General features: G+C 42.3%; 1 protein-coding gene across 5 annotated transcripts in view; it reads left to right on the forward strand.

Annotated features, from left to right (window-relative positions):
* Positions 1-22,261, forward strand: part of LOC115226198 (ankyrin repeat domain-containing protein 27) — a 31,072-nt gene extending 8,811 nt beyond the window's left edge. For 4 of the 5 annotated variants that reach the window (XM_029797210.2, XM_029797209.2, XM_029797212.2 and 1 more), the window contains 8 exons: positions 2,843-2,994; positions 4,756-4,903; positions 7,779-8,134; positions 10,877-10,913; positions 12,885-13,097; positions 16,975-17,150; positions 18,446-18,594; positions 22,080-22,261. In XM_029797210.2, coding sequence (XP_029653070.1) covers positions 2,843-2,994; positions 4,756-4,903; positions 7,779-8,134; positions 10,877-10,913; positions 12,885-13,097; positions 16,975-17,150; positions 18,446-18,594; positions 22,080-22,255 — 1,407 coding nt within the window. In that variant the 3' untranslated portion in view covers positions 22,256-22,261. Of the gene's footprint in view, positions 1-2,842; positions 2,995-4,730; positions 4,904-7,778; positions 8,135-10,876; positions 10,914-12,884; positions 13,098-16,974; positions 17,151-18,445; positions 18,595-22,079 lie in introns of all 5 variants that reach the window. The other variant, XM_029797213.2, reaches the window with a different exon arrangement.
* Positions 22,262-25,000: the final 2,739 nt, after the last annotated feature.

Consider the following 25,000-nt stretch of genomic DNA (forward strand, 5'->3'; position numbering starts at 1 on the left):
TCTGGGAAGCCAGGAGGCTACACCAGGCTCCAGTCTGATCTGGCAGTGTTTCTACAGCTGGATGACCTTCCTAACGCCAACTACTCTGCGAGTGTAGTGGGTGCTTTTTACATGCCACCGGCACAGGTGCCAGGGGAGTCTGGCAGTGGCGACAATCGGTTGGTGCTATTAACGTGCCACCGGCACGGAAGCCAGTCGGGGCAGCGCTGGCATCGGCCACGATTCGGATGGTGCTTTTTACGTGCCACCGGCATGGAAGCCAGTCGGGTGCTGACATCGGCCATGATTCGGATGGTGCTTTTTACATGCTACCAGCACAGAAGCCAGTCGGGGTGGCGCTGGCATCGGCCACGTTCGGATGGTGCTTTTTACATGCCACCGGCACAGAAGCCAGTCGACGCTGCGCTGGCATCGGCCACGATTCGGATGGTGCTTTTTACGTGCCACCGGCACTGAAGCCAGTCGACGCTGCGCTGGCATCGGCCACGATTCGGATGGTGCTTTTTACGTGCCACCGGCACGGAAGCCAGTCGGGGCGGTGCTGACATCGGCCACGATTCGGATGGTGCTTTTTACGTGCCACCAGCACGGAAGCCAGTCGGGGTGGCGCTGGCATCGGCCACGATTCGGATGGTGCTTTTTACGTGCCACCGGCACAGAAGCCAGTCAGGGCGGCGCTGGCATTGGCCACGATTCAGATGGTGCTTTTTATGTGCCACCGGCACAGAAGCCGGTCGGGGTGGCACTGGCATCGGCTACGATTCGGATGGTCCTTTTTACATGCCACCGGCACGGAAGCCAGTTGGGGCGGCGCTGGCATCGGCCATGATTCGGATGGTGCTTTTTATGTACCAGAGTTAATAAATGGATGGTGACTTTGCAAAGAAGTTCTCTTGCCAAAAACAGTTGGTTTTACTGACGTCAAGGACTACACCATTTCTTTATCAGAAGTTCTTGAACATATGATTTGGCTTTATAGATCTGTACTTTATAGATCTGTACTTTATAGATCTGTACTTTATAGATCTGTACTTCTGCTCCTTGAATAGAGAAACATACTAAGAGGGATAAAACTGGTGGTTGTTTATGATTTTGTATTTCATAATTGAAATATTGGATATTAGTATCATAGGCGCAGGAGTGGCTGTGTGGTAAGTAGCTTGCTAACCAACCACATGGTTCCGGGTTCAGTCCCACTGCATGGTATCTTGGGCAAGTGTCTTCTGCTATAGCCCCGGGCCGACCAATGCCTTGTGAGTGGATTTGGTAGACGAAAACTGAAAGAAGCTTGTCGTATATATATATATATATATATATAGGCGCAGGAGTGGCTGTGTGGTAAGTAGCTTGCTGACCAACCACATGGTTCTGGGTTCAGTCCCACTGCGTGGCATCTTGGGCAAGTGTCTTCTGCTATAGCCCCAGGCCGACCAATGCCTTGTGAGTGGATTTGGTAGACAGAAACTGAAAGAAGCCCGTCGTATATATATATATATATATATGTATGTGTGTGTGTGTTTGTGTGTCTGTGTTTGTCCCCCTAGCATTGCTTGACAACCGATGCTGGTGTGTTTACATCCCCGTCAATTAGCGGTTCGGCAAAAGAGACTGATAGAATAAGTACTGGGCTTACAAAAAGAATAAGTCCCGGGGTCGATTTGCTCGACTAAAGGCGGTGCTCCAGCATGGCCGCAGTCAAATGACTGAAACATGTAAAAGAATAAAAGAGTATAGGCTGGTATTCAGCAGATGAGACAGTGTCTAACCATCAAATGGTAGATTACTATGATCTGCCTCAATATTGCTCTGTTCACCTCTTTAATGAACAACCATTGGTTAATACCAACAAACCATTTTCTCATTTTCTTCATTACATCAAAAACAAGCAAAATTCAAATATGTCTGTTTAGTAACCACCTATTCTTTCATCTTTGCCTACTTCTCTCTCTCTCTCTCTCTCTCTCTCTCTCTCTCTCTCTCTCTCAGGCACACACACACAGAGGATGTTCCAAAATAATCTTTCCCAAAAATAAGGATTCATAAATTTTATGGGACATATATATATATATATATATATATATATATATATATATCACCGTCACCGTGATCGACCAGGCTATCAGATGCTGTTACACATTGCTGGTCACAATGCGATTCGCGTTGTTTTAGCCTTAAACTGACGCCACCCCACTGGCTAAGCGAGCAGGCCAACAGAAGAAAGAGTGAGAGAAAGTTCTGGCGAAAGAGTACAGCAGGGATCGCCACCACCCCCTGCCAGAGCCGCGTGGAGCTTTAGGTGTTTTCGCTCAAATAAACACACACAACACCCGGTCTGGGAATTGAAACCGCGAGTCTGCTTCCCTAACCACTGGGCCATTGCGCCTCCATATATATATATATATATAATATAAATTAGACATAAAATCACTGTTATGCAACTCAAACAGTGATAGACATAAACCAAAACATAAAAAACAAATAAAATATATTTTTATAAAACATATAACATAAAACTAGATCTCAAAAAGTATAAAAATGAATGATCAATATATAATATAATAAGTAAAAAAAAACTACGTACGTTTCATGGTATAATTCTGTTTTAAGTTTCTAATTTAGTTAATGGAGTTTTTTTTCTATAAGAAAAATCATTATTTTGTTTAATTTTTAAATAAATATTGTTTAACTCTATTTGCTTATTTATTTAACTATTATCATTAACCTGAAGATTGACTACAATTTTAAATCGTCGTTTTCAAACTCTTCTCCCCACCACTGACTCTTTCTTTCCTTCTCCCTCCTTTTTAATATATTTCATACGGTTTCGCTTTCTTCGTTTCAGATTAATGAAGCAAATTCATGGGGTCTGACATATTTGATGATTGCTTGTCGACTGGGAAACATAGATTTAATAAATTTCTTGATTGACAATGGAGCTGATTTGAATATGGAGGACGGAGATAGTAAAACTGCTTCACATTATGCTGTGTTTGCGTAAGTTAAGAATTAAATAAAATCTTTATATCTTTTTTGTTCCTAAATTTCTTCCGATTCCAGAGAGATTACATGTCAGAAGATGCTATAATCATGGTAGTGTTACAGGATGATAACAAGATAGTAATAACCGACAACATTGTGGAGGCGCAATGGCCCGGTGGTTAGGGCAACGACCTCATGGTCATAGGATCGCGGTTTCGATTCCCAGACACTGAGCTGGTAGAAACGTTAGCATGCTGGGCGAAATGCTTAGCGGTATTTCGTCTGCCGCTACGTTCTGAGTTCAAATTCCGCCGAGGTCGACTTTGCCTTTCATCCTTTCTGGGTCGATTAAATAAGTACCAGTTACGCACTGGGGTCGATATAATCGACTTAATCCGTTTGTCTGTCATTGTTTGTCCTCTCTGTGTTTAGCCCCTTGTGGGTAGCAAAGAGATAGGTTTCGATTCCCAGACCGGGCATTGTGAGTGTTTATTCAGCGAAAACACCTAAAGCTCCATGATGCTCCAGCGGTGGGGTGGCGATCCCTGCTGTACTCTTAATAGTAAAGGCGGTGCTCCAGCATGGCCGCAGTCAAAATGACTGAAACAAGTAAAAGAGTAAAAGAACATCTTTGTCTAATTTTCTCCACGAATCTACTTCATTATTAAATCATGAAACCTTTTGGTGATTTTTTTTTGTCAAAACAGATTACTGTCGCTGATTTTAGCGACGAAAATATTTTGACAAATTAAACTTAAATATTGAAGTGAATCGAACGGCTTTTGTGTGTTTCTTAAATGGCTTACAAACACCTTCCACGCTGCAATTGTTTTCGTTTCAGCACACGATCTCAGATCAAATCACTTGCTATGCGAGTACATCTCCGAGATTACTGTTTGTTTTGGAGATATTGTTTTGAGAGTCAGCAGCTGTTAAGATTGATGCTGTGTGATTCATTCTGCTTTTTTAATATTGATTATGGAGAAATTGGATAAATTTTTCTCCACCGAAAATATTCTTTTGACTCGAAAATGAGAAGAAAGATTCTGCCATTTGTTATGGCAGTAATAGTCTTCCTTAAATACATATTTATCATTGACACCTCCTGCCTCAACCATTGTAAGAAATATATTCACACTGCTAATCCCATCTCTAACTAGCACTCTCTCTCTCTCGCTCTCTCTCTATCTCTCTCTCTCTCTCTCTCTCTCTCTCTCCTCTCCCTCTCCATACACCCTTGTGACTTCTACCCAGCCACTCTTTCTCTTCTTTTGCCTCCAGAATCCACCCTGACAACTTATCACCACCACCTTTATCTCTATTTCTAGCTTATTCTATTGGTCTCTCTTGCCGAACCACTAAATTACGGGGACATAAACTCACCAGCATCGGCTGCCAAGATATATATATATATATATATATATATATATTATATATTATATATATATATATATATATATATTATATATATATATATATACACATATACATATATACAACGAGCTTCTTTCAGTTTTCGTCTACCAAATCCACTCACAAGGCTTTGGTCGGCTCGAGGCTATAGTAGAAGACACTAGCCCAAGGTGCTACGCAGTGGGACTGAACCCGAAATCATGTGGTTGGTAAGCAAGCTACTTACCACACAGCCACTCCTGCGCCTATATAAATATTTTTGCATGTTTAATTTTTACATATTGAACATGCATGTGTATTTAATGTAATTATTATATCAATGTCTATAAACATCAAAGTCTGTGATGTTTATATTTTTTTTAGCCATCGATGTGATGTGGTGGACCTCATGGTCTCCAAGGGTGCCAATATCAACAGTGGGGACCACTTTGGTAACACACCTCTTCATTGTGCTGTGGAGAAGAACTGTGAAGATGTAGTGAAAGTCATATTAAAGACAAGAGTAAAAGAGGTTAGTGAGTGTTTCTATGTATATATGAAATAATAAAAGGTGGCTAGATGTAATCTCTCTATATATAAAGCTTAAGTTGTCTGTGTATGGCAGATTTGGTAGCCTTCAACTAACACTAACTCCTCCGAGACCCTGCAGCGCAAGTTGACAAAAATTGAGAGTATGATAGAAGAAGGGTTGCTCTTCCTTCCGTAGAAGAATTAATTCAAATCAGACCATGTTAACACCAAAAATTATTTACATCAAAAGGGTGCTTTTTTTCTATGAAAATCTCTACTTTTTACTAATTTTTTACTGCTGTGTCATTTTTCGGTGTATTTGAAGCAGAAAAATGTTCATTTAAAGAGAATAACAAGCTACATAATGCAAAATTTTTACTTTTCAAAAATTCTTATTCTAAAAGGTCGAAACAAACCCGAGGAACACCGGGTGATACTGCTAGTATAAAACTAAAAAGAAAGACTCCAATTGTAGCCTCTACATTGCTAGAAAGAGTCAAATACCCTTATAGCCACAAATATACACTGGCGAAAATATATTTAAGACAGATGATTAAAGTTCTATTTCTTACAAATTATTTTGTTACTAACACCACACAAATTATTTCTATCTTTTACACCTTATGCAGAATTTATTTCTCTTTCGAATGATGCAGACAATAACTATTTTTATACAACTTGAAGAATTCTAATGCTAAATTAATATATACGTGCAGGTGGCACGTAAAATGCAACAATCCGACCGTGGCCGATGCCAGCCCCGCCTGGCACCAGTGCAGGTGGCACGTAAAAAGCACCCACTACACTCACGGAGTGGTTGGCGTTAGGAAGGGCATCCAGCTGTAGAAACATTGCCAGATAAGACTGGAGCCTGGTGCAGCCTTCTGGCTTCCCAGATCCCCGGTCGAACCGTCCAACCCATGCTAGCATGGAAAACGGACGTTAAACGATGATGATGATGATGTTTCAAATTTACTGGCAAAATTATTTTAAGACCAAATCATTATTATTTTATTGTAGCACAAATGAGCAACAAGAATGAAATACATGTTTGTACTTTGTGCCGTAGCCTTTATTCTTAATAATGGCTGAACAACGCCTCGACATTGAATTCGCTAAGTGATTACAAAATTCTATGGGAATGTTTTGCCATATTTCATTGATATAATCGACTAATTGTTTTAGATTAGATGTTTTTTTTAGCATGGACTGTTTTGGAAACATAATTCCACAAGTTCTTGATCGGATTCAGATCTGGGTTCTGGGGAGGCCATTCGATTACATCAATATTATGGTGATCAAAAAATTCCATAACCTTTTTGGCTTTGTGCACAGGACTATTGTCCTGCTGATAAATAGCACCCCCGGAGGCATTTGGTGAGTCAAATATGGCACAACATCATACTTTAGTACATTCATATAACCTACACTACTTAGCTTTCCATCAACTTTAACTAGAGGGCCAACACCAAAGCTACTAAATGCCGCCCATACCATCACACCCCCGCTTGCGTCATCTTTTTCATGCATTTCGGATGGAATTCTTCGGTTGGACGACATCTGACGTTTATTTCTTACCATCTGATCCAAATATAAAGAAGCATGACTCGTCACTCCAAAGGACCCTGCACCAATCTTCGGCAGTCCATAGAGCATGGCTTTTTGCGAAATGAAGGCGTTTGAGTCGATTTCTTTCGGATAGTATTGGCTTTTTCCTAGCGATTCGTCCATGTAGTCCAAATTCTCTCAAACGGTTGTGGACGGTTTGTCGTTGGACAATTGTTTACAAATGTTTAACGGCTGTCAGCATTCGGTTGCCTTCCGAAAGTCGGTGGATTCGACGGTCCAACTGCGCCGTCGTTTTTCTTGGGGCACCAGTCTTTTTCTGGTCTTTATATTGACCAGTCTCCGAGTATAACCTCCACACTTGCACGCAAGCTGTTTTACTGCACTTTAGTTGCTTGCTGATGTTCGAAAAGGAAACTTTTTACTGGTGGAGTAATACGATTTTTGCTCCCGTAACTGGACTGAGGCTACGTTGTTTTCCCATTATTAATTAACCCTTTCGTTACCAACCTGGTTGAAACCGGCTCTGGCTCTGAGTACAAATGTCTTGTTTTCATAAGTTCTGAATTAAAATCTTCCACCAAACCTTAGTCACAATTTATGTTCTTAACATTAGCTTAATGATAACTAAGATATTTTACTAAATTCTTTGTTATATTTAAAATTAATTGAAAGAAACACAGAGAATCTCAAAATAAATACAGTAACGAAAGGGTTAATTAATTATTATAATAATGTTAAATTATAGCACTATATAATGCAGTTAGGCTAGTTGTTTAGCCACCCATTTTGGCAAAAAATATGAATGGAATTGTAGCTGTGATACCAGTGCCGGTGGCACATTAGAGAACCATCCGAACGTGGCCGTTGCCAGCGCTGCCCCGACTGGCTTCCGTGCCGATGGCACGTAAAAAGCACCATCTGATCGTGGCCATTGCCAGCCTCGCCTGGCCTCTGTGCTGGTGGCACGTAAAAAGCATCATCCAAGCGTGGCCGTTTGCCAGCCTCGTCTGGCACCTGTGCCGGTGGCACGTAAAAAGCACCATCCAACCGTGGCCGTTTGCCAGCCTCGTCTGGCACCTGTGCTGGTGGCACGTAAAAGGCACCCGCTACACTCATGGAGTGGTTGGCATTAGGAAGGGCATCCAGCCATAGAAACATTGCCAGATCTGACTGGGCCTGGTTCAGCCTTCTGGCTTCCCAGACCCCAGTTGCACCTTCCAACCCATGCCAGCATGGAAAGCGGACGCTAAATGATGATGATGATGATGATGATGATGATGATTACATGGTCCTTTTTTTCTTTTCAGATGAATAAAGCAAACAACAACGGTGGAACCCCTTTACATCTCGCCTGTATAAAGGGGCACAAACACATCGTTGGCCATCTCCTGAAATGTAGCCCTGATGTTAATTTAGGGGACATCACCGGCTTCACTCCTTTACATGAAGTTTGTAATGAAGGAAATGCAGAGATTGTTCAACTTTTGCTGAAATTGCCTAACATAGATGTCAATAGGGCAGATAAAGATGGTAACTCACCACTTCACTATGCCGCCTACCGTGGACATATAGACACTGTCCCACTATTACTGCAACAGCCTAGAATTAATCTGAATATGGTGAACATTACTGGTAACACACCTCTACATATGGCAGTTCAAAAGTAAGTCAAAATCGAATCTGGATTATCAAAACCTTCTTCTTTTCTGTCGTTAATAATGTTTGTTTTTAATGAGTCATTCATGCTACAATGCCACCATGGGGTCATCATCCATTTCCTCTCTTTCACACTGTAATCTGAATATGGTGAACAGTACTAGTGACACACCTCTACATATGGCAGTTCAAAAGTAAGTCATAATTGGATCTGGATTATCCAAACCTGGTTCTTTTCTGTTGTTAATAATAATAATCATCATCATCATCATCGTTTAACGTCCGTTTTCCATGCTAGCATGGGTTGGACGGTTCGACCGGGGATCTGGGAAGCCAGAAGGCTGCCCCAGGCTCCGGTCTTATCTGGCAATGTTTCTACGGCTGGATGCCCTTCCTAATGCCAACCACTCCGTGAGTGTAGTTGGTACTTTTTACGTGCCACCTGCACTGGAGCCAGGCGAGGCTGGCATCAGCCACGGGCGGATTGGTGCATTTTACGTGCCACCTGCACGGAAGCCAGTCGAGGCAGCACTGGCTTCGGCCACGATTTGGATGGTGCTTTTTACGTGCCACTGACACGGAAGCCAGTTGAGGCAGCACTGGCATCGGCCACTATTCGGAATAATGTTTGTTTTTAATGAGTCATTCATGCTACAATCCCACCACAGGGTCATGATCCATCTCCTCTCTTTCACACTGTAATCGACTTCATTAATTACTCCTCACCAAAACTGTTGTTGTTACCCGAGTAGATTCTTTACTTCAGTTCATCTTCTCTTACCTCACTGTTACAGGTTCAAATCCTCTCTCTTCTCGAGCCATGCCTGGCTCATAAGGGCCAGTTTCCCGGTTTCTATGGTGTATAGGTTCCCCACCTGGACGGGACGCCGGTCTGTCACAGGTGAGCTGCAAGATGCAGGTGGAAAGAGTGAGAGAAAGTTGCGGCGAAAGAGTCAGCAGAAGTTTCGCCATTACTTTCTGCCGATGCCGTGTGGAGCTTAGGTGTTTTCGCTCATAAACACACACACATCGCCCGGTCTGAGATTCGAACCCATGATCCCTCGACTACAAGTCCGCTGCTCTCACCACTAGGCCATGTTCCTCCACATGTGTGGTTCCTACAGACGGTTATCTTCATGATGTATCTGCTTGGTTTGCTGTATCATTTTATTTATTTCTTTTCACCCTTCTGAAGCCTAGCCAGACCCATGGGCCTGGTTTCCCAGTTTCTGTGGCATATGGGTTCCCCCCAGGTGGATGGGATGCCAGTCCATCGCAGCGTTACCCAAGAAACAGGAAGAAACAGTGAGAGAAAGTTGGGGCAAAAGAGTCAGCTGAAGTTCGCCATGACCTTCTGCCGGAGCTGTGAGGAGCTTAGGTGTTTTCGCTCATAAACACACACATCGCCCAGTCTGAGATTCGAACCCGTGGACCCTCGACCGCGAGTCTGCTACTCTAACCACTAGGCCATGTGCCTCCACACTGCTCTAAGCATGCACCTGTAGTTAGGAGGAAAGCAGTTGAGAGAAGGCTTCTGCCTTTGTTGTGAAGGTTAATGCTGGACCTTTTTTCTTGGTGGTGGGGTTCTTTCACTGCTTTTAGTTGCAGTTTCTTCTCTATCAAGAGGACTACATCATTCAGATTATCGCATTCTTGGTATGTTATGAAGGCGGTGAGCTGGCAGAATCGTTAGCATGCCGGGCGAAATGCGTAGCCGTATTTCGTCTGCCGTTACGTTCAGAGTTCAAATTCCGCCAACGTCGACTTTGCCTTTCATCCTTCCAGGGTCGATTAAATAAGTACCAGTCACGCCCTGGGGTCAATGTAATCGACTTAATCCGTTTGTCTGTCCTTGTTTGTTCTCTCTGTGTTTAGCCCCTTGTGGGTAGTAAAGAAATAGGTATTTCGTCTGCCGCTACATTCAGAGTTCAAATTCCGCCGAGGTCGACTTTGCCTTTCATCCTTTCGGGGTCAATAAATTAAGTACCAGTTACACACTGGGGTCGATATAATCGACTTAATCCCTTTGTCTGTCCTTGTTTGTTCTCTCTGTGTACCCTCTTGTGGGTAGTAAAGAAATAGGTATTTCGTCTGCCGCTACGTTCTGAGTTCAAATTCCGCAGAGGTCGACTTTGCCTTTCATCCTTCCAGGGTCGATTAAATAAGTACCAGTTACGCCCTGGGGTCCATGTTATTGACTTAATCCGTTTGTCTGTCCTTGTTTGTCCTCTCTGTGTTTAGTCCCTTGTGGGTAGTAAATAAATTGGTATATTATGAATACATTTTTATCACATTCAACTGTCTTTTCCATTTCTTTTTCTTCATCTTTTTTATTATAAATCTGTAAATCTCCACCCCGATTATAATAATAATAATTGTGTACAGTGCTCAGGTGCACTACAACTCATCTAAAGTGCATATATAATCAGGTGTAGTTTCGACGGATTTCGGAAAGCATGAGGGCCTTAAAGGATGCAGTGTCATGGCAGTCAACAACTGACGCAGGCAGTTTATTCCATGCTTCAGCAACTCTGAGCGTGAAGAAATGTTTCCGAAAGTCATGGAAGGAGCTGTGTTGTTTTCTGACTTTCTAGGCATGTCCAAGTGTGTTGGACACATGGAGATCAAGATGGTCCTTGTGATATCCCCCTCATCTTTGCCCTTGTGGCTAATAAAAGAAATCTTTAATTATCTCAATCACTGTGATGCATATTTTCATATTTTTCTTTTCTCTTTTTATAACATTCAGGCAACACTACAATGTGGTGGCATTAATGCTGTCCCAGGTTAGTTGATATATACATATTATATACACTTTCTAGTATTTATTGATATGTTCAGTATTAGTATCCCCAAAGTACCAGTGAGATACTAGGGGTAGATTTAATCAACTGTATCCCACCAGCCTTTAAATGGCAGGTCTTGGGTCTGATTTATGAATCTCTTACTCTTTTACTCTTTTACTTGTTTCAGTCATTTGACTGTGGCCATGCTGGAGCACCGCCTTTAGTCGAGCAAATCGACCCCAGGACTTATTTTTTTGTAAGTCTAGTACTTATTCTTTCAGTCTCTTTTGCCGAACCACTAAGTTACGGGGATTGTAAACACACCAGCATCGGTTGTCAAGTGATGTTGGTGGGGACAAACACAGGCACACAAACATATACACACACATACATATATACTGAACCCGGAACCATGTGATTGGTACGCAAGCTACTTACCACATGCCTATTAATTATAATAATTAATAAATAACATTATATCTCTAACCCACAGCCATAGCAAGTTAGAGAGGGACCATATGGAAGGTCCACTTCACTGACAAACATCAAATGTACACAATCAGTTTAATCAAGACCCCATAAGTGCCAGTTTCCCAGTTTCCTTGGTGTATAGGTTCCCCTCCTGGATGCAGGAGGAAAGAGTGAGAGAAAGTTATGGCGAAAGAATCAACAGAAGTTCACCATTACCTTCTGCCGGAGCCGCATTGAGCTTAGGTGTTTCACTCATAAACACACATATCGTCCGGTCTGAGATTCAAACCCGCGATCCCTCGACCGTGAGTTCGCTGCTCTAACCACTAGGCCATGTGCATTAACCCCTTACCCGGCAGAAACGAATATATGCGTTTTGACCGAAATCGTTTTTTTCTATCTCTGGCGAGTTAACTCGTCAAAAGATAGACTCGCCAAAATCGACAGCAAACGAGTTCCTTTGTCTATTATAAACTCTTTTTTGACATATACGAGTATATTCACTCACTTTATACGTCTGGCAGTGACGATTTCTGCCACCTTTCGCTTGAGTAAGGCATTGAAGACCGAGTATGATTTAAGTCACCTGGAGACAGTCGAAGGGTTGGAAGGCACATTTTATGAATAGAAGTATTCACTTTGTTTTTACGTTGTTTTTTTTATACCTTTATATTATAACCCCACCATGTCGATAACCAAATAAAATAACGTGATTTTTTGTAAAAGTAATATGATTTATGAAAAAAACGGGTTAACTCGTTTCTGCCCAAAGCGGTAATTTAAAATCAATATTATTGAATTAAAATTCATAATAAATAAGGTTTGAAATATACCTCGAAATCACCATTCAAAACATAGTAAAATAAAACAATTAAAAAATATGTCTGAAAAAATACATTTATTTTCAAAATAATTGTTGGGTAAGGGGTTAATAACGACAAAATTACTTCACTAAATTCCCAATTATTTGAAAATCAGTTGAAATGAAGGCAGAATATTTCAACAGGAACATCCTAATCATATGACTTAGTTTACTCTTTTACTTGTTTCAGTCATTTGATGCGGCCATGCTGGTGCACCACCCTTTTAACCCCTTACCCGGCAGAAACGAATATATGCGTTTTGACCGAAATCGTTTTTTCTGTCTCTGGCGAGTTAACTCGTCAAAAGATAGACTCGCCAAAATCGACAGCAAACGAGTTCCTTCTCTAAAAACGGGTTAACTCGTTTCTGCCCAAAGCGGTAATTTAAAATCAATATTATTGAATTAAAATTCATAATAAATAAGGTTTGAAATATACCTCGAAATCACCATTCAAAACATAGTAAAATAAAACAATTAAAAAATATGTCTGAAAAAATACATTTATTTTCAAAATAATTGTTGGGTAAGGGGTTAACTAAGTCCCCAGTAGAAGACACAAACAATACATTGATAAAACCCTAATTTTTATGTAAATTTTCATTCTGATTTTTTTTGGTTTTTTTTCTTCTAAAAAGGGTAATGTGGAAATGAATATGAAGAACTCTGACAAACTGACACCATTGCTGCAAGCCATCTCCGGGGGCCACTTTGGGATGATCCACAACTTACTTTCTCACGGCGCTGATATAAATGCTGTCGACAATAACGACAATAACTGCCTGCATCTTGCTGTGAGGAAGGAGGCGTTTCATTCCGAGGATGAATCCCTTGGTGGCATTTTAGACGAGGTACGTTTGAAAATCGTTTGTCAATATTCGTTTGTGTGCCGGTGGCACGTAAAAAGCACCATCCGTTCGTGTCCATTGCCAGCCTCGCCTGGCCCCCGTGCCGGTGGCACATAAAAAGCACCATCCGTTTGTGGCCGTTTGCCAGCCTCGCCTGGCCCCCGTGCCGGTGGCACATAAGAAGTACCGTCCAATCGTGGCCGTTTGCCAGCTCTGTCTGGCACCGGTGCCGGTGGCATGTAAAAAGCACCCACTACACTCATGGAGTGGTTGGCATTAGGAAGGGCATCCAGCCGTAGAAACACTGCCAGATAAGACTGGGCCTGATGAAGCCTTCCGGCTTCACAGACCCCAGTTGAACCGTCCAACCCATGCTAGCATGGAAAATGGCCAGCGCCGCCCCGACTGGCTTCCGTGCCGATGGCACATCAAAAGCACCATCTGATCATGTCCATTGCCAGCCTCGCCTGGCCCCCGTGCCGGTGGCACATAAAAGGCACCATCCGTTCGTGGCCGTTTGCCACCTCTGTCTGGCACCTGTGCGGGTGGCACATAAAAAGCACCCACTACACTCACGGAGTGGTTGGAGTTAGGAAGGGCATCCAGCCGTAGAAACACTGCCAGATCTGACTGGACTGATGAAGCCTTCCGGCTTCACAGACCCCAGTTGAACCGTCCAACCCATGCTAGCATGGAGAACGGACGCTAGACGATGATGATGATGATGATGAGAGACAAACAGACAGACACTGTTTGTCTTGTCTCGATTCACACCAACAAATCCCTCCTCCTTTTACCATTAAGTAATCCAGGCTCTCTTGATAACCCTACATGGAAGCACTCCGTCGGTTATGATGACGAAGGTTCCGGTTGATCCGAATCAACGGAACAGCCTGGTCGTGAAATTAACGTGTAAGTGGCTGAGCACTCCACAGACACGTGTACCCTTAACATAGTTCTCGGGGATATTCAGCGTGACACAGAGAGTGACAAGGCCGGCCCTTTGAAATACAGGTACAACAGAAACAGGAAGTAAGAGTGGAGTGAGAGAAAGTTGAGGCGAAAGAGTACAACAGGGGTCACCACCACCCCCTGCCAGAGCCTCGTGGAGCTTTAGGTGTTTGCGCTCAATAAACACACACAACGCCCGGTCTGGGAATCGAAACCGCGAGTCCGCTGCCCTAACCACTGGGCCATTGCGCCTCCACTCCTACATATATATCATGTAACTGAAGGCAGCAAGTTGGCAGAATCGTTAGCACGCCGGGCGAAATGTGTAGCCGTATTTCGTCTGCCGTTACGTTCTGAGTTCAAATTCCGCGAAGGTCGACTTTGCCTTTCATCCTTTCAGGGTCGATAAATTAAGTATCAGTTACGCACTGGGGTCGATATAATCGACTTAATACCTATGTCTGTCCTTGTTTGTCCCCTCTATGTTTAGCCCCTTGTGGGTAATAAAGAAATAGGTATATCGTCTGCCGCTATGTTTCTGAGTTCAAATTCCATCGAGGTCGACTTTGCCTTTCATCCTGTCGAGGTCGATTAAATAAGTACCAGTTACGCTCTGAGGTCGATATAATCGACTTAATTGCTTTGTCTGTCCTTGTTTGTCCCCTCTATGTTTAGCCCCTTGTGGGTAGTAAAGAAATATATATATCATGTAACTAACAAGTGTCCATTTCCTTCCACCCTCAAGAGCATAGCCCCTCCACTTAAACGCAGCCATCAGAGTGTTAAGGGGAGGTGACCGGTTGATGGGAGGAGATATTATTCCCAAATAACAATGATAGGCACAGGAGTGGCTGTGTGGTAAGTAGCTTGCTTACAACCACATGGTTCTGGGTTCAATTCCACAGCGTGGCACCTTGGGCAAGTGTCTTCTACTATAGCCTCGGACCGACCAAAGTCTTGTGAGTGGATTTGGTAGACGGAAACTGATAGAAGCCCATCGTATATATGTATATATATATATATATATATATATATATATAGGCGTAGGAGTGGCTGTGTGGTAAGTAGCTTGCTTACAACCACATGGTTCTGGGTTCAATCCCACAGCGTGGCACCTTCGGCAAGTATCTTCTACTATAGCCTCGGACCGACCAAAGCCTTGTGAGTGGATTTGGTAGACGGAAACTGATAGAAGCCCATCGTATATATGTATATATATATATATGTGTGTGTGTGTGTATATGTTTGCGTGTCTGTGTTTGTCCCTCTAACATCGCTTGACAACCGATGCCGGTGTGTTTACGTCCCCGTAACTTTAGCGGTTTGGCAAAAGAGACCGATAGAATAAGTACTAGGCTTACAAAGAATAAGTCCTGGGGTCGATTTGGTCACCTAAAGGTGGTGCTCCAGCATGGCCGCAGTCAAATGACTGAAACAAGTAAAAGAGTAATGATAGGGAGAAAAGGAGAGGTTTGTGTAACCTAACAGATGACAACCTTTATAGGGCATGTAGCAGGATAAATACAGAATTCTAACTGAAAAAGCTTTCTATCACACTCCACTGTCGTCATCCACAGATATTTCTTTATTAACCATGGAAATATTATTGATATGTTTGGATATGGCTGTGTGGTGTTGGTTTTGTTATGGCTGAAGAAATTGCTGTGTTTTAGCTGATCTCTCTTAGCTCTGACTAGCAGTATTGCCCGGCTCAATGGGGATTTCAGGGGAGAGTTTCAGGGTGTCGCTGGCGATGTATCGTGATGATCAAAAATCCGGCCTGCTAAAATTTGGTTAAAGTGATTCAAACTGCAGACTCAACGCAAAATGGTCACATTTAATTCAAAGCGTTAAAAATGTTATGAAAACAATTGGTATGTGTTCACAAAGCCCAAACGATTAATACGAAAACACCCTCCAGGCTACATCCTGAAAATTCAATTCTTTGCCGAATTTCTACAATGTTACCGGCGATTCCTTTTTTATATCTTGATTTTTTATTTTTCATGCAATTTACGCATGCTTGCACGCATGGTGAACACAGTTCACGTTAAACAGCTGACTGAGTGAAGTTCACTATTCAATGCATGGGATAAGGCCTAAACAAACACATTATCGATTTTTGCACTTGCGAGATGAATTTCGGAACAGAAATAGCGCAGTTCAATTTTCATTCGCCTAAACTTTAAGCGACCCATTTTTGGTGGTCCTGCGATTTGTTGGCTAGGAGATGTGCCGGGAAGTTAAACACACAGACACACACACAGATACACACACTGAAACACAAGTTGAGTTTTATATATATAGATATAACATATCTGGTTTGCTGTCATGTTATTGTTATATTTATACTAGCAGTATCACCCAGCGTTGCTCGGGTTTGTAATGGAAATAACTATATAAGCATTTTTAGAGAGTTATAGCCAAAAAATAGAAAACAAATGCATTAAAAATGGGAAAAAAATGATGGTAAATTTTTTTTTAAATCGTTGACTCGTAGACATTTTTAGAGAGTTACTTCCCTTATATAATAGCGAAAAAATGCATTAAAATGGAAAAAAATGATGGTAAATTTTTTTTTAAATCGTAGACTCATCGTAGACGCGCGCTAATACCCAGAAGGGCTCGATATTAATCACGACTATAAGATACCCGCTTTTGGTTAAACTGCACCGCAAAATATGGGAGTAGTTAGGAATCTAAATCGTAGGAGACAGACACACAACCTTACTTTTATATATAAAGATATATACAATACTCTCCCATAAGTATTTTTCATTCTATGGCCATTTGGCTTTATCGGACCCCATGTATAGATATTTGTTCCTTTTATATTTCTTGATATATGACTTGATGCTATGATTTTGTTTATAATGTATATATTTGTGTAATACTATGATTATCCTTTTATATATTTCATCATTTTTAGTACTGCACTAAGCTTGAACTGAGCCTAGAAGACAAGCTTTCTGGCTTGGTAGTTGCTGAGTATTTAGCCTATCACGGCGCCAACTTTTACCATGAAAACAAACAAAACCAGACCCCAATGGAACTCATTGAAAATGCAGGTTTAAGAGAGAAGATGCAAACGTTTTTCCCACCACCGTAAGTGTTACCTGGTCATGACAAGAGATAAACCAGAGAATTTTCTATTTTGTACATAATGATGTTTGTGTTTGTTTAGTTGTAATTCTGTGGAGGCGCAATGGCCCAGTGGTTAGGACAGCAGACTCGCGGTCATAGGATCGCGGTTTCGATTCCCAGACCGGGCGTTGTGAGTGTTTATTGAGCGAAAACACCTAAAAAGCTCCACGAGGCTCCAGCAGGGGATGGTGGTGATCTCTGCTGTACTCATTCACCACAACTTTCTCTCACTCTTACTTCCTGTTTCAATGGCCCAGTGGTTAGGGCAGCGGACTCGCGGTCGTAGGATCGCGGTTTCGATTCCCAGACCGGGCGTTGTGAGTGTTTATTGAGCGAAAACACCTAAAAAGCTCCACGAGGCTCCGGCAAGGGATGGTGGTGATCCCTGCTGTACTCTTTCACCACAACTTTCTCTCACTCTTACTTCCTGTTTCTGTTGTACCTGTATTTCAAGGGGCCGGCCTTGTCACTCTCTGTGTCACGCTGAATATCCCCAAGAACTACGTTAAGGGTGCACGTGTCTGAGGAGTGCTCAGCCACTTACACGTTAATTTCATGAGCAGGCTGTTCCATTGATTCGGATCAACTGGAACCCTCTTCGTCGTAACCGACGGAGTGCTTCCATCCAGTTGTAATTCTATCAATACACTAGCAGTATAGCCCGGCGTTGCTCGGGCTTATTTTCTTTTCGACCCTTTAGAATTGGAATTTTTGCATTATGTAGCTTGTTATTCTCTTTAAGTGAACATTTTTCTGGTTGAAATACACAGAAAAATGACGACACAGCAGTCAAAAAATCATAAAAAATAGGGATTTTCATAGAAAAAAGCACCTTTTTGATGTAAATAAATTTTTGGTGTTAACATGGTCCACTTATTTCCACTTTCCTAAAATTTTCATTGCATCTTGCAACCTTTTCAATAGTCTTGACTTTTACTCTTTTACTTGTTTCAGTCATTTGACTGTGGCCATGCTGGAGCATTTTGTTTTCCTAAAATTTTATTTTCATAAAATTTTCGTAGCGTCTTGCAACCTTTTCGGAAAATAAAAATAAGAAATAAGTGGAAATTTTACCGGTGAGTGTGTTGCATTATAAGGCACGAAAAGAAAATGACTCTCCTCAGACACAACAGAAAAATGCTTCAACACACAAACTCATATAAAGAATCTTGCAAACCAAATCCAAAAACAAAACAAAACACATATTTGTTTTAAGTGAATGTTATTGATAGGATATGTTTATATTCTTTCCACAGATTGCCGTGTAAATGGTGTGAAGAAAATAAACCAACGATAACGTTCCGTCCATGTGGACATGTTGTCCTCTGTGAGGAATGCTGTTCCAAAATTCCTCTGAAAAGATGCCCAGAGTGTTTATTATCTATAACTGGAAAATATGGAGTTGGTAAGGATACCATTTTATTATCTGTCTGTTTGTCTCATTTGTTTAACCCTTTAGTGTTCGCATCATTCTGCCAAAATTAATGCCTTTACATCCACATTGTTTTGAACTAATCATGCATTAATCTTGTAGCTATGAGATTTTGATGAGGTAGCTGTTCATTTTTCAAACGATATTGTAGGGCTGGTGTGAGAGACCAGATCTGGCCAGTTTGAACATAAAACAGGCAGAATACTTTTCGCTGGATATGGCCGGTTTAAATGCTAAAGGGTTAAAGTGTGGAATAAAATACTTCATGTCGTGTAGACCCAGGTCTGTCATAGTCCGGCAGATTTATGAATGAAAAGTGTTCTACAAGTCTTTTCTCTGTGATAGTACAACTATCACTATATTCAATAAACGTTTTTTTTTTTACCAAGTTAGAAAACTTGCCACACTTTAAGATACATATGACTAATGAATTGTACTGAAAGATGATTGGTGACTCACTGAAATTTTAATAAATCACAGATTCTCTCAGTAAACATCAATTTTTTGTAGTTGATTGTGAATCATTAGAGGTGTCTTCTGCTATAGCCTCGGGCCAACCAAAGCCTTGTGAGTGGATTTGGTAGACGGAAACTGAAAGAAGCCCGTCGTATATATATATATATATATATATATATATATGTGTGTGTGTGTGTGTATGATTATGCTTGACAACCGATGCTGGTGTGTTTACATCCCCGTAACTTAGCAGTTCGGCAAAAGAGACTGATAGAATAGGCTTACAAAGAATAAGTCATGGGGTCGATTTCCTCGACTAAAGGCAGTGCTCCAGCATGGCCGCAGTCAAATGACTAAAACAAGTAAATGAGTAAATGAGATATGAACATACATAATTTGCTGTGAATATTTTGTTTTTCTAAACAAGGCAGTTCTACCTCTGTTAGGTTTCTTTCTACTGAACGGCCAGGAACAAAGCCTAATGCACAGTCTGTCCCCTGGAATAAAGATTCAACTCTCATCTCTTTATTATCTACAAAAACCAAATCAGTCGGGTTCCTTGTTATTCCTGACATGGTTGTTCTTTACCCTGGGTTTTAGCTCTTCTTTCTTCTTCTTACAGTATTCACCCGGGGTGGGTTGAGCTGGCTTCATTCAACCTCAATGCTGCATCTCTCACAAATGCCGACCAGGCCTGGCGATTTGAGGCTAACGACCGCGTGATCTCCAGCCACTCCCTATTCCAGTGGCGAATGCCGTAGATATTGGGGCCTAGGTTGGGTTCCAGATCAGCCTTGACTGTCATCAGCCAGATTTTTCGTTGTCCACCACGACGTTTTCGCCAACCCTGAAGGGGAGCTGGGGCAATTGCTTCGTAGGTTGGGTTCCAGATCAGCCTTGACTGTCATCTGCCAGGTTTTTCATTGTCCACCACATCGCTTTCGCCAACCCTGAAGGGGAGCTGGGGCAATTGCTTCGTAGGTTGGGTTCCAGATCAACCTTGACTGTCATCAGCCAGGTTTTTCGTTGTCCACCACATCGCTTTCGCCAACCCTGAAAGGGAGATGGGGCAATTGCTTCATAGGTTGGGTTCCAGATCAGCCTCGACTGTCATTAGCGAGGTTTTTCGTTGTCCACCACATCGCTTTCGCCAACCCTGAAAGGGAGCTGGGGCAATTGCTTCCTAGGTTGGGTTCCAGATCAGCCTTGACCGTCATCAGCCAGGTTTTTCATTGTCCACCACATCGCTTTCGCCAACCCTGAAGAGGGGCTGGGGCAATTCCTTCGTAGGTTGGGTTCCAGATCAGCCTCGACTGTCATCAGCCAGGTTTTTTGTTGGCCACCTCATCACTTTCGCCAACCCTGAAGGGGAGCTGGGGCAATTGCTTCGTAGGTTGGGTTCCAGATCAGCCTCGACTGTCATCAGCCAGGTTTTTCGTTGTCCACCACGACGCTTTCGCCAACCCTGAAGGGGAGCTGGGGCAATTGCTTCGTAGGTTGGGTTCCAGATCAGCCTCGACCGTCATCAGCCAGGTTTTTCATTGTCCACCACATCGCTTTCGCCAACCTGAAGGGGAGCTGGGGCAATTGCTTCGTAGGTTGGGTTCCAGATCAGCCTCGACCGTCATCAGCCAGGTTTTTCATTGTCCACCACATCGCTTTCGCCAACCCTGAAGGGGAGCTGGGGCAATTGCTTCGTAGGTTGGGTTCCAGATCAGCCTCGACCGTCATCAGCCAGGTTTTTCATTGTCCACCACATCGCTTTCGCCAACCCTGAAGGGGAGCTGGGGCAATTGCTTCGTAGATGAATTCTCCTGGTTGATGACGGAGGGCATGACCCAGCCAATGCAGACGTCTTATTAGGATGACTTATCAGAGGGAGGTGACTCTGCACAGGTGTCTCACCGAATTGTTGGAGGCAAAGTGTTTTAGCCCTGAGTGTAAAGTTCTATTTTCAAAGTTGCTCTTGTTGTAATCACGGTGTCTTTCCCCCCACCCCATTTAGCCTTCAATTTCTCAAGCAATAGTTGCGATCTGAAGTAGATTTGGTTGCTATTCTTTTAACTTTCATCTTTCATGCTGGCATGACCCTTTCATAATCCTTCTGTATTTCTACAGAATCGGGCGTGGCTGGTAGGTGCGGGCATGGCTGGTAGGCGCGGGCATGGCTGGTAGGCGCGGGCATGGCTGGTAGGCGCGGGCATGGCTGGTAGGCACGGGCATGGCTGATAGGCGCGGGCATGGCTGGTAGGCGCGGGCATGGCTGGTAGGCGCGGGCATGGCTGGTAGGCGCGGGCATGGCTGGTAGGCGCGGGCATGGCTGGTAGGCGCGGGCATGGCTGTGTGGTTAGGGAGCTTGCTTCCCAACTACATGGTTTCGGGTTCAGTCCCACTGTGTGGCACTTTGTGTAGGTGTCTTCCACTATAGCCCCGAGTCGACCGAAGCTTTGTCATTGAATTCGGTAGGTGGAAGTTACTGCCATGTGTGTATGTGTGCGTATAGCTGCTCAGTGCCTCTCTGAAAGAGAGAGAGAGGGATTTCTTGGTTATAATTTCCTGATAAATTGACTGATCCACAGTTTTCTGCTTAACATCTGTGGGCACGTAACAAACACCATCCGATCATGGTTGTGCCAGCCTCGCCTGGCCTCCGCGTCGGTGGCACGTAAAAAACACCATCCAAGCGTGGCCGTTCACCAACCTCGTCTGGCACCTGTGTCCGTGGCACATAAAAAAAAACACCATCCGAGCATGGCCATTCGCCAGCCTCGTCTGGCACCTGTGTCGGTGGCACATAAAAAGCACCCACTACACTCACGGAGTAGTTGGCGTTAGGAAGGGCATCCAGCCGTAGAAACACTGCCAGATCAGACTGGAGCCTGGTGCAGCCTCCTGGCTTCCCAGAACCCAGTTGAACCGTCCAACCCATGCTAGCATGGAAAGCGGACGTTAAACGATGATGATGATGATGATGATGATGATCTGTGTATTTATCTTTTCAGATGGGTCCCAATGTGATGCAGAATCCATATATACGTGTACAATATGTATGGAGCAACGTTGGAACATGGTTTTTGAATGTGGCCACACCACCTGTAAAGAATGCGGAAACCAACTTGATCGGTGCCATTTGTGTCGGAAACGAATTGAGAGAAAGATTATTATTAAACAATGTTAAACCTCACTGATTTTTGTCTCTTGCTATCTCACCTTGTCAGCACCACTCCTTATCGGTCACACCTGTACACCACCGTTTCACTATTTCTCCTTCTCTCTACCATTTATTATAAACTAACTTAAAATCTGCACACCTTGCAGAAGTTTTAGCTGGATCCTGAAAAGAACAATAATAATAAAGTGTTTATTGGTACCCTACTAATATGGTATTGTGGAGGCGCAATGGCCCAGTGGTTAGGGCAGCAGACTCGCGGTCATAGGATCACGGTTTCGATTCCCAGACCGGGCGTTGTAAGTGTTTGTTGAGCGAAAACACCTAAAAGCTCCACGAGGCTCCAGCAGGGGATGGTGGTGATCCCTGCTGTACTCTTTCACCACAACTTTCTCTCACTCTTACTTCCTGTTTCTGTTGTACCTGTATTTCAAAGGGGCCGGCCTTGTCACTCTCTGTGTCACGCTGAATATCCCCAAGAACTACGTTAAGGGTGCACGTGTCTGTGGAGTGCTCAGCCACTTAGACGTTAATTTCACGAGCAGGCTGTTCCGTTGATTTGGATCAACCGGAACCCTCATCGTCATAACCGACGGAGTGCTTCCTATAATAAACTAACTTAAAATCTGCACACCTTGCAGAAGTTTTCGCTGTCTCCTGAAAAGAGCAATAATAATAAAGTGTTTATTGGTACCCTACTAATATAGTATTACTCTACCAATAGTATATCACTCTACCAATATGGCATAATTTTAAATTCAGTTTAACAGAAATCTTGGAAGCTTACAAAGGTTTGGAGTTCTTTAAAAATTTAATTAGAAGATATGTATGTATATATATATATATATATATTGTACAGAGGGCATTATTACACATAAATGCCACACGCTAAGAGGGACATAAGTCATTACTACCAAAATATAACTATATATATATATATATGATGATAATGATATATATATATGGCCTGCTCACTTAGCCAGCGGGGTGGCATCATTCGAAGGCTAAAACAATGTGAACGCATTGTGACCAGCGATGTGTAACAACATCTGATGGTCTGGTCGGTCATGTGATCACGTGATATATATATATATATATATATTACCTTACCTTACCTTGACCGACCAGTCCGTCAGGCGTCCATTTGACACCGCTGGTCACAGCACGCTGTCCACTCCTCTCTGGATCGCGCCTTTCTCATCCACGTGATCCCAATCGTCCTCCTGAAATCGTCACTCCACCGTCGTGGAGGTCTTCCGGGTGGTCTTTTCCACTCACGCGGGTAACACTCGACAACTGCGTGCGTCCACCGATTATCGGTGAGCCGGGTGGCGTGTCCAGCCCATCTATACTTGCTGCGTGTATACTCTGCGATGACATCTCTCACGCCGGACTTCTTTCTGATGATCTTGCTACTTATGTGAAATTCCCTCGCAGTGGAAAGAGTCAAATACCGTCCTGCTGTATAAGAAGGGTGACAGAGAAGATCTAAAGAACTACCGACCCATATGCCTGCTGTCTCACGTGTACAAGCTTTTCACGAAGATATATATATATATATATGTATATATATTATATTAAATTAGAGATAAAACCACTATTAGGCAAATCATACAATGAAAAACTGAAGCCAATACATAAGATTAATTAATTTATATTATTTTAAATATATATCAAAATTATTAAAAAAATATAATTAGTGTTATACTAATTATCTTTTTTTAATAATTTTGATATATATTTAAAATAATATAAATGAATTAATCTTATGTATTGGCTTCAGTTTTTCATTGTATGATTTGCTTAATAGTGGTTTTATCTCTAATTTAATATAATATAATATTTTACTATAAAATTGGATTCAATCCTAAATCTGATTTTTCCCTGTAAGTTTGGATTTATTCCCTAATATTTTATTATATGTATATATATGTATATTGGTAAAAACGGTAAGATAACAAAAGAAAGAAAGAGACCTCAATATTATGTAAATAGAGGAATTTATCTGTAAAATAATATGTGACAATTATTCAATAGCCAAGATAAAACTCTGAGTTTCGGATGCAGAGGTGGAAATCCACACCACCATCTCTTCGGGGTTATCTGGCCATCTGAAAAACCTATATATATATATATAAATATATATTATTGAAATGGATAAATGAATTATCTTGTTACGGATTATTCAAAAGATAACCGATACCTGGGTAGCAAAAATCACAACAGAAAAATCACGGTTGAGGTTACGACCATGGGGTCTCAAACCCATGCCTTAGTGCGGAAATTTGAAGTTTATATATTTAGTGTAGGAAGAAATGGAGCTGAACGAAGATTTAACAAAATTCCTTTTTATTATTTTCTACATATGTTTCAAAGGCTGCAAAGTCCCTAATTCGGATTGAATAAGGAGACCATTTTGCAGCCTTCTATCCAGGAAAATCCAGGAACTTAATTCTCCAACAAAATGCACATCAAACTTTTCGACAAACGCTCGCGAGGAGCCCACGGAATTCCTATTTCTTCCTGAAGAGAAAGACACAATATGGTCTCCTTATTCAATCGGAATTTGGTAAATTGTGGCTTTCGAAACATGTGTAGAATGCAATAAAAGGATTTCTGTTCAATCTTCGTTCAACTCCATTTCTTCAATTCACTAATAATATTAAAACTCAATTATCCGCACCAACGCATAGTTGCAACACCATATGGTTGTACCTCCAACCGTGCTTTCTTCTGCTGTGATTTTTGCTACCA

This window comes from Octopus sinensis, linkage group LG29 (genome assembly GCF_006345805.1).
Source record: "Octopus sinensis linkage group LG29, ASM634580v1, whole genome shotgun sequence".
Classification (NCBI taxonomy): domain Eukaryota; kingdom Metazoa; phylum Mollusca; class Cephalopoda; order Octopoda; family Octopodidae; genus Octopus; species Octopus sinensis.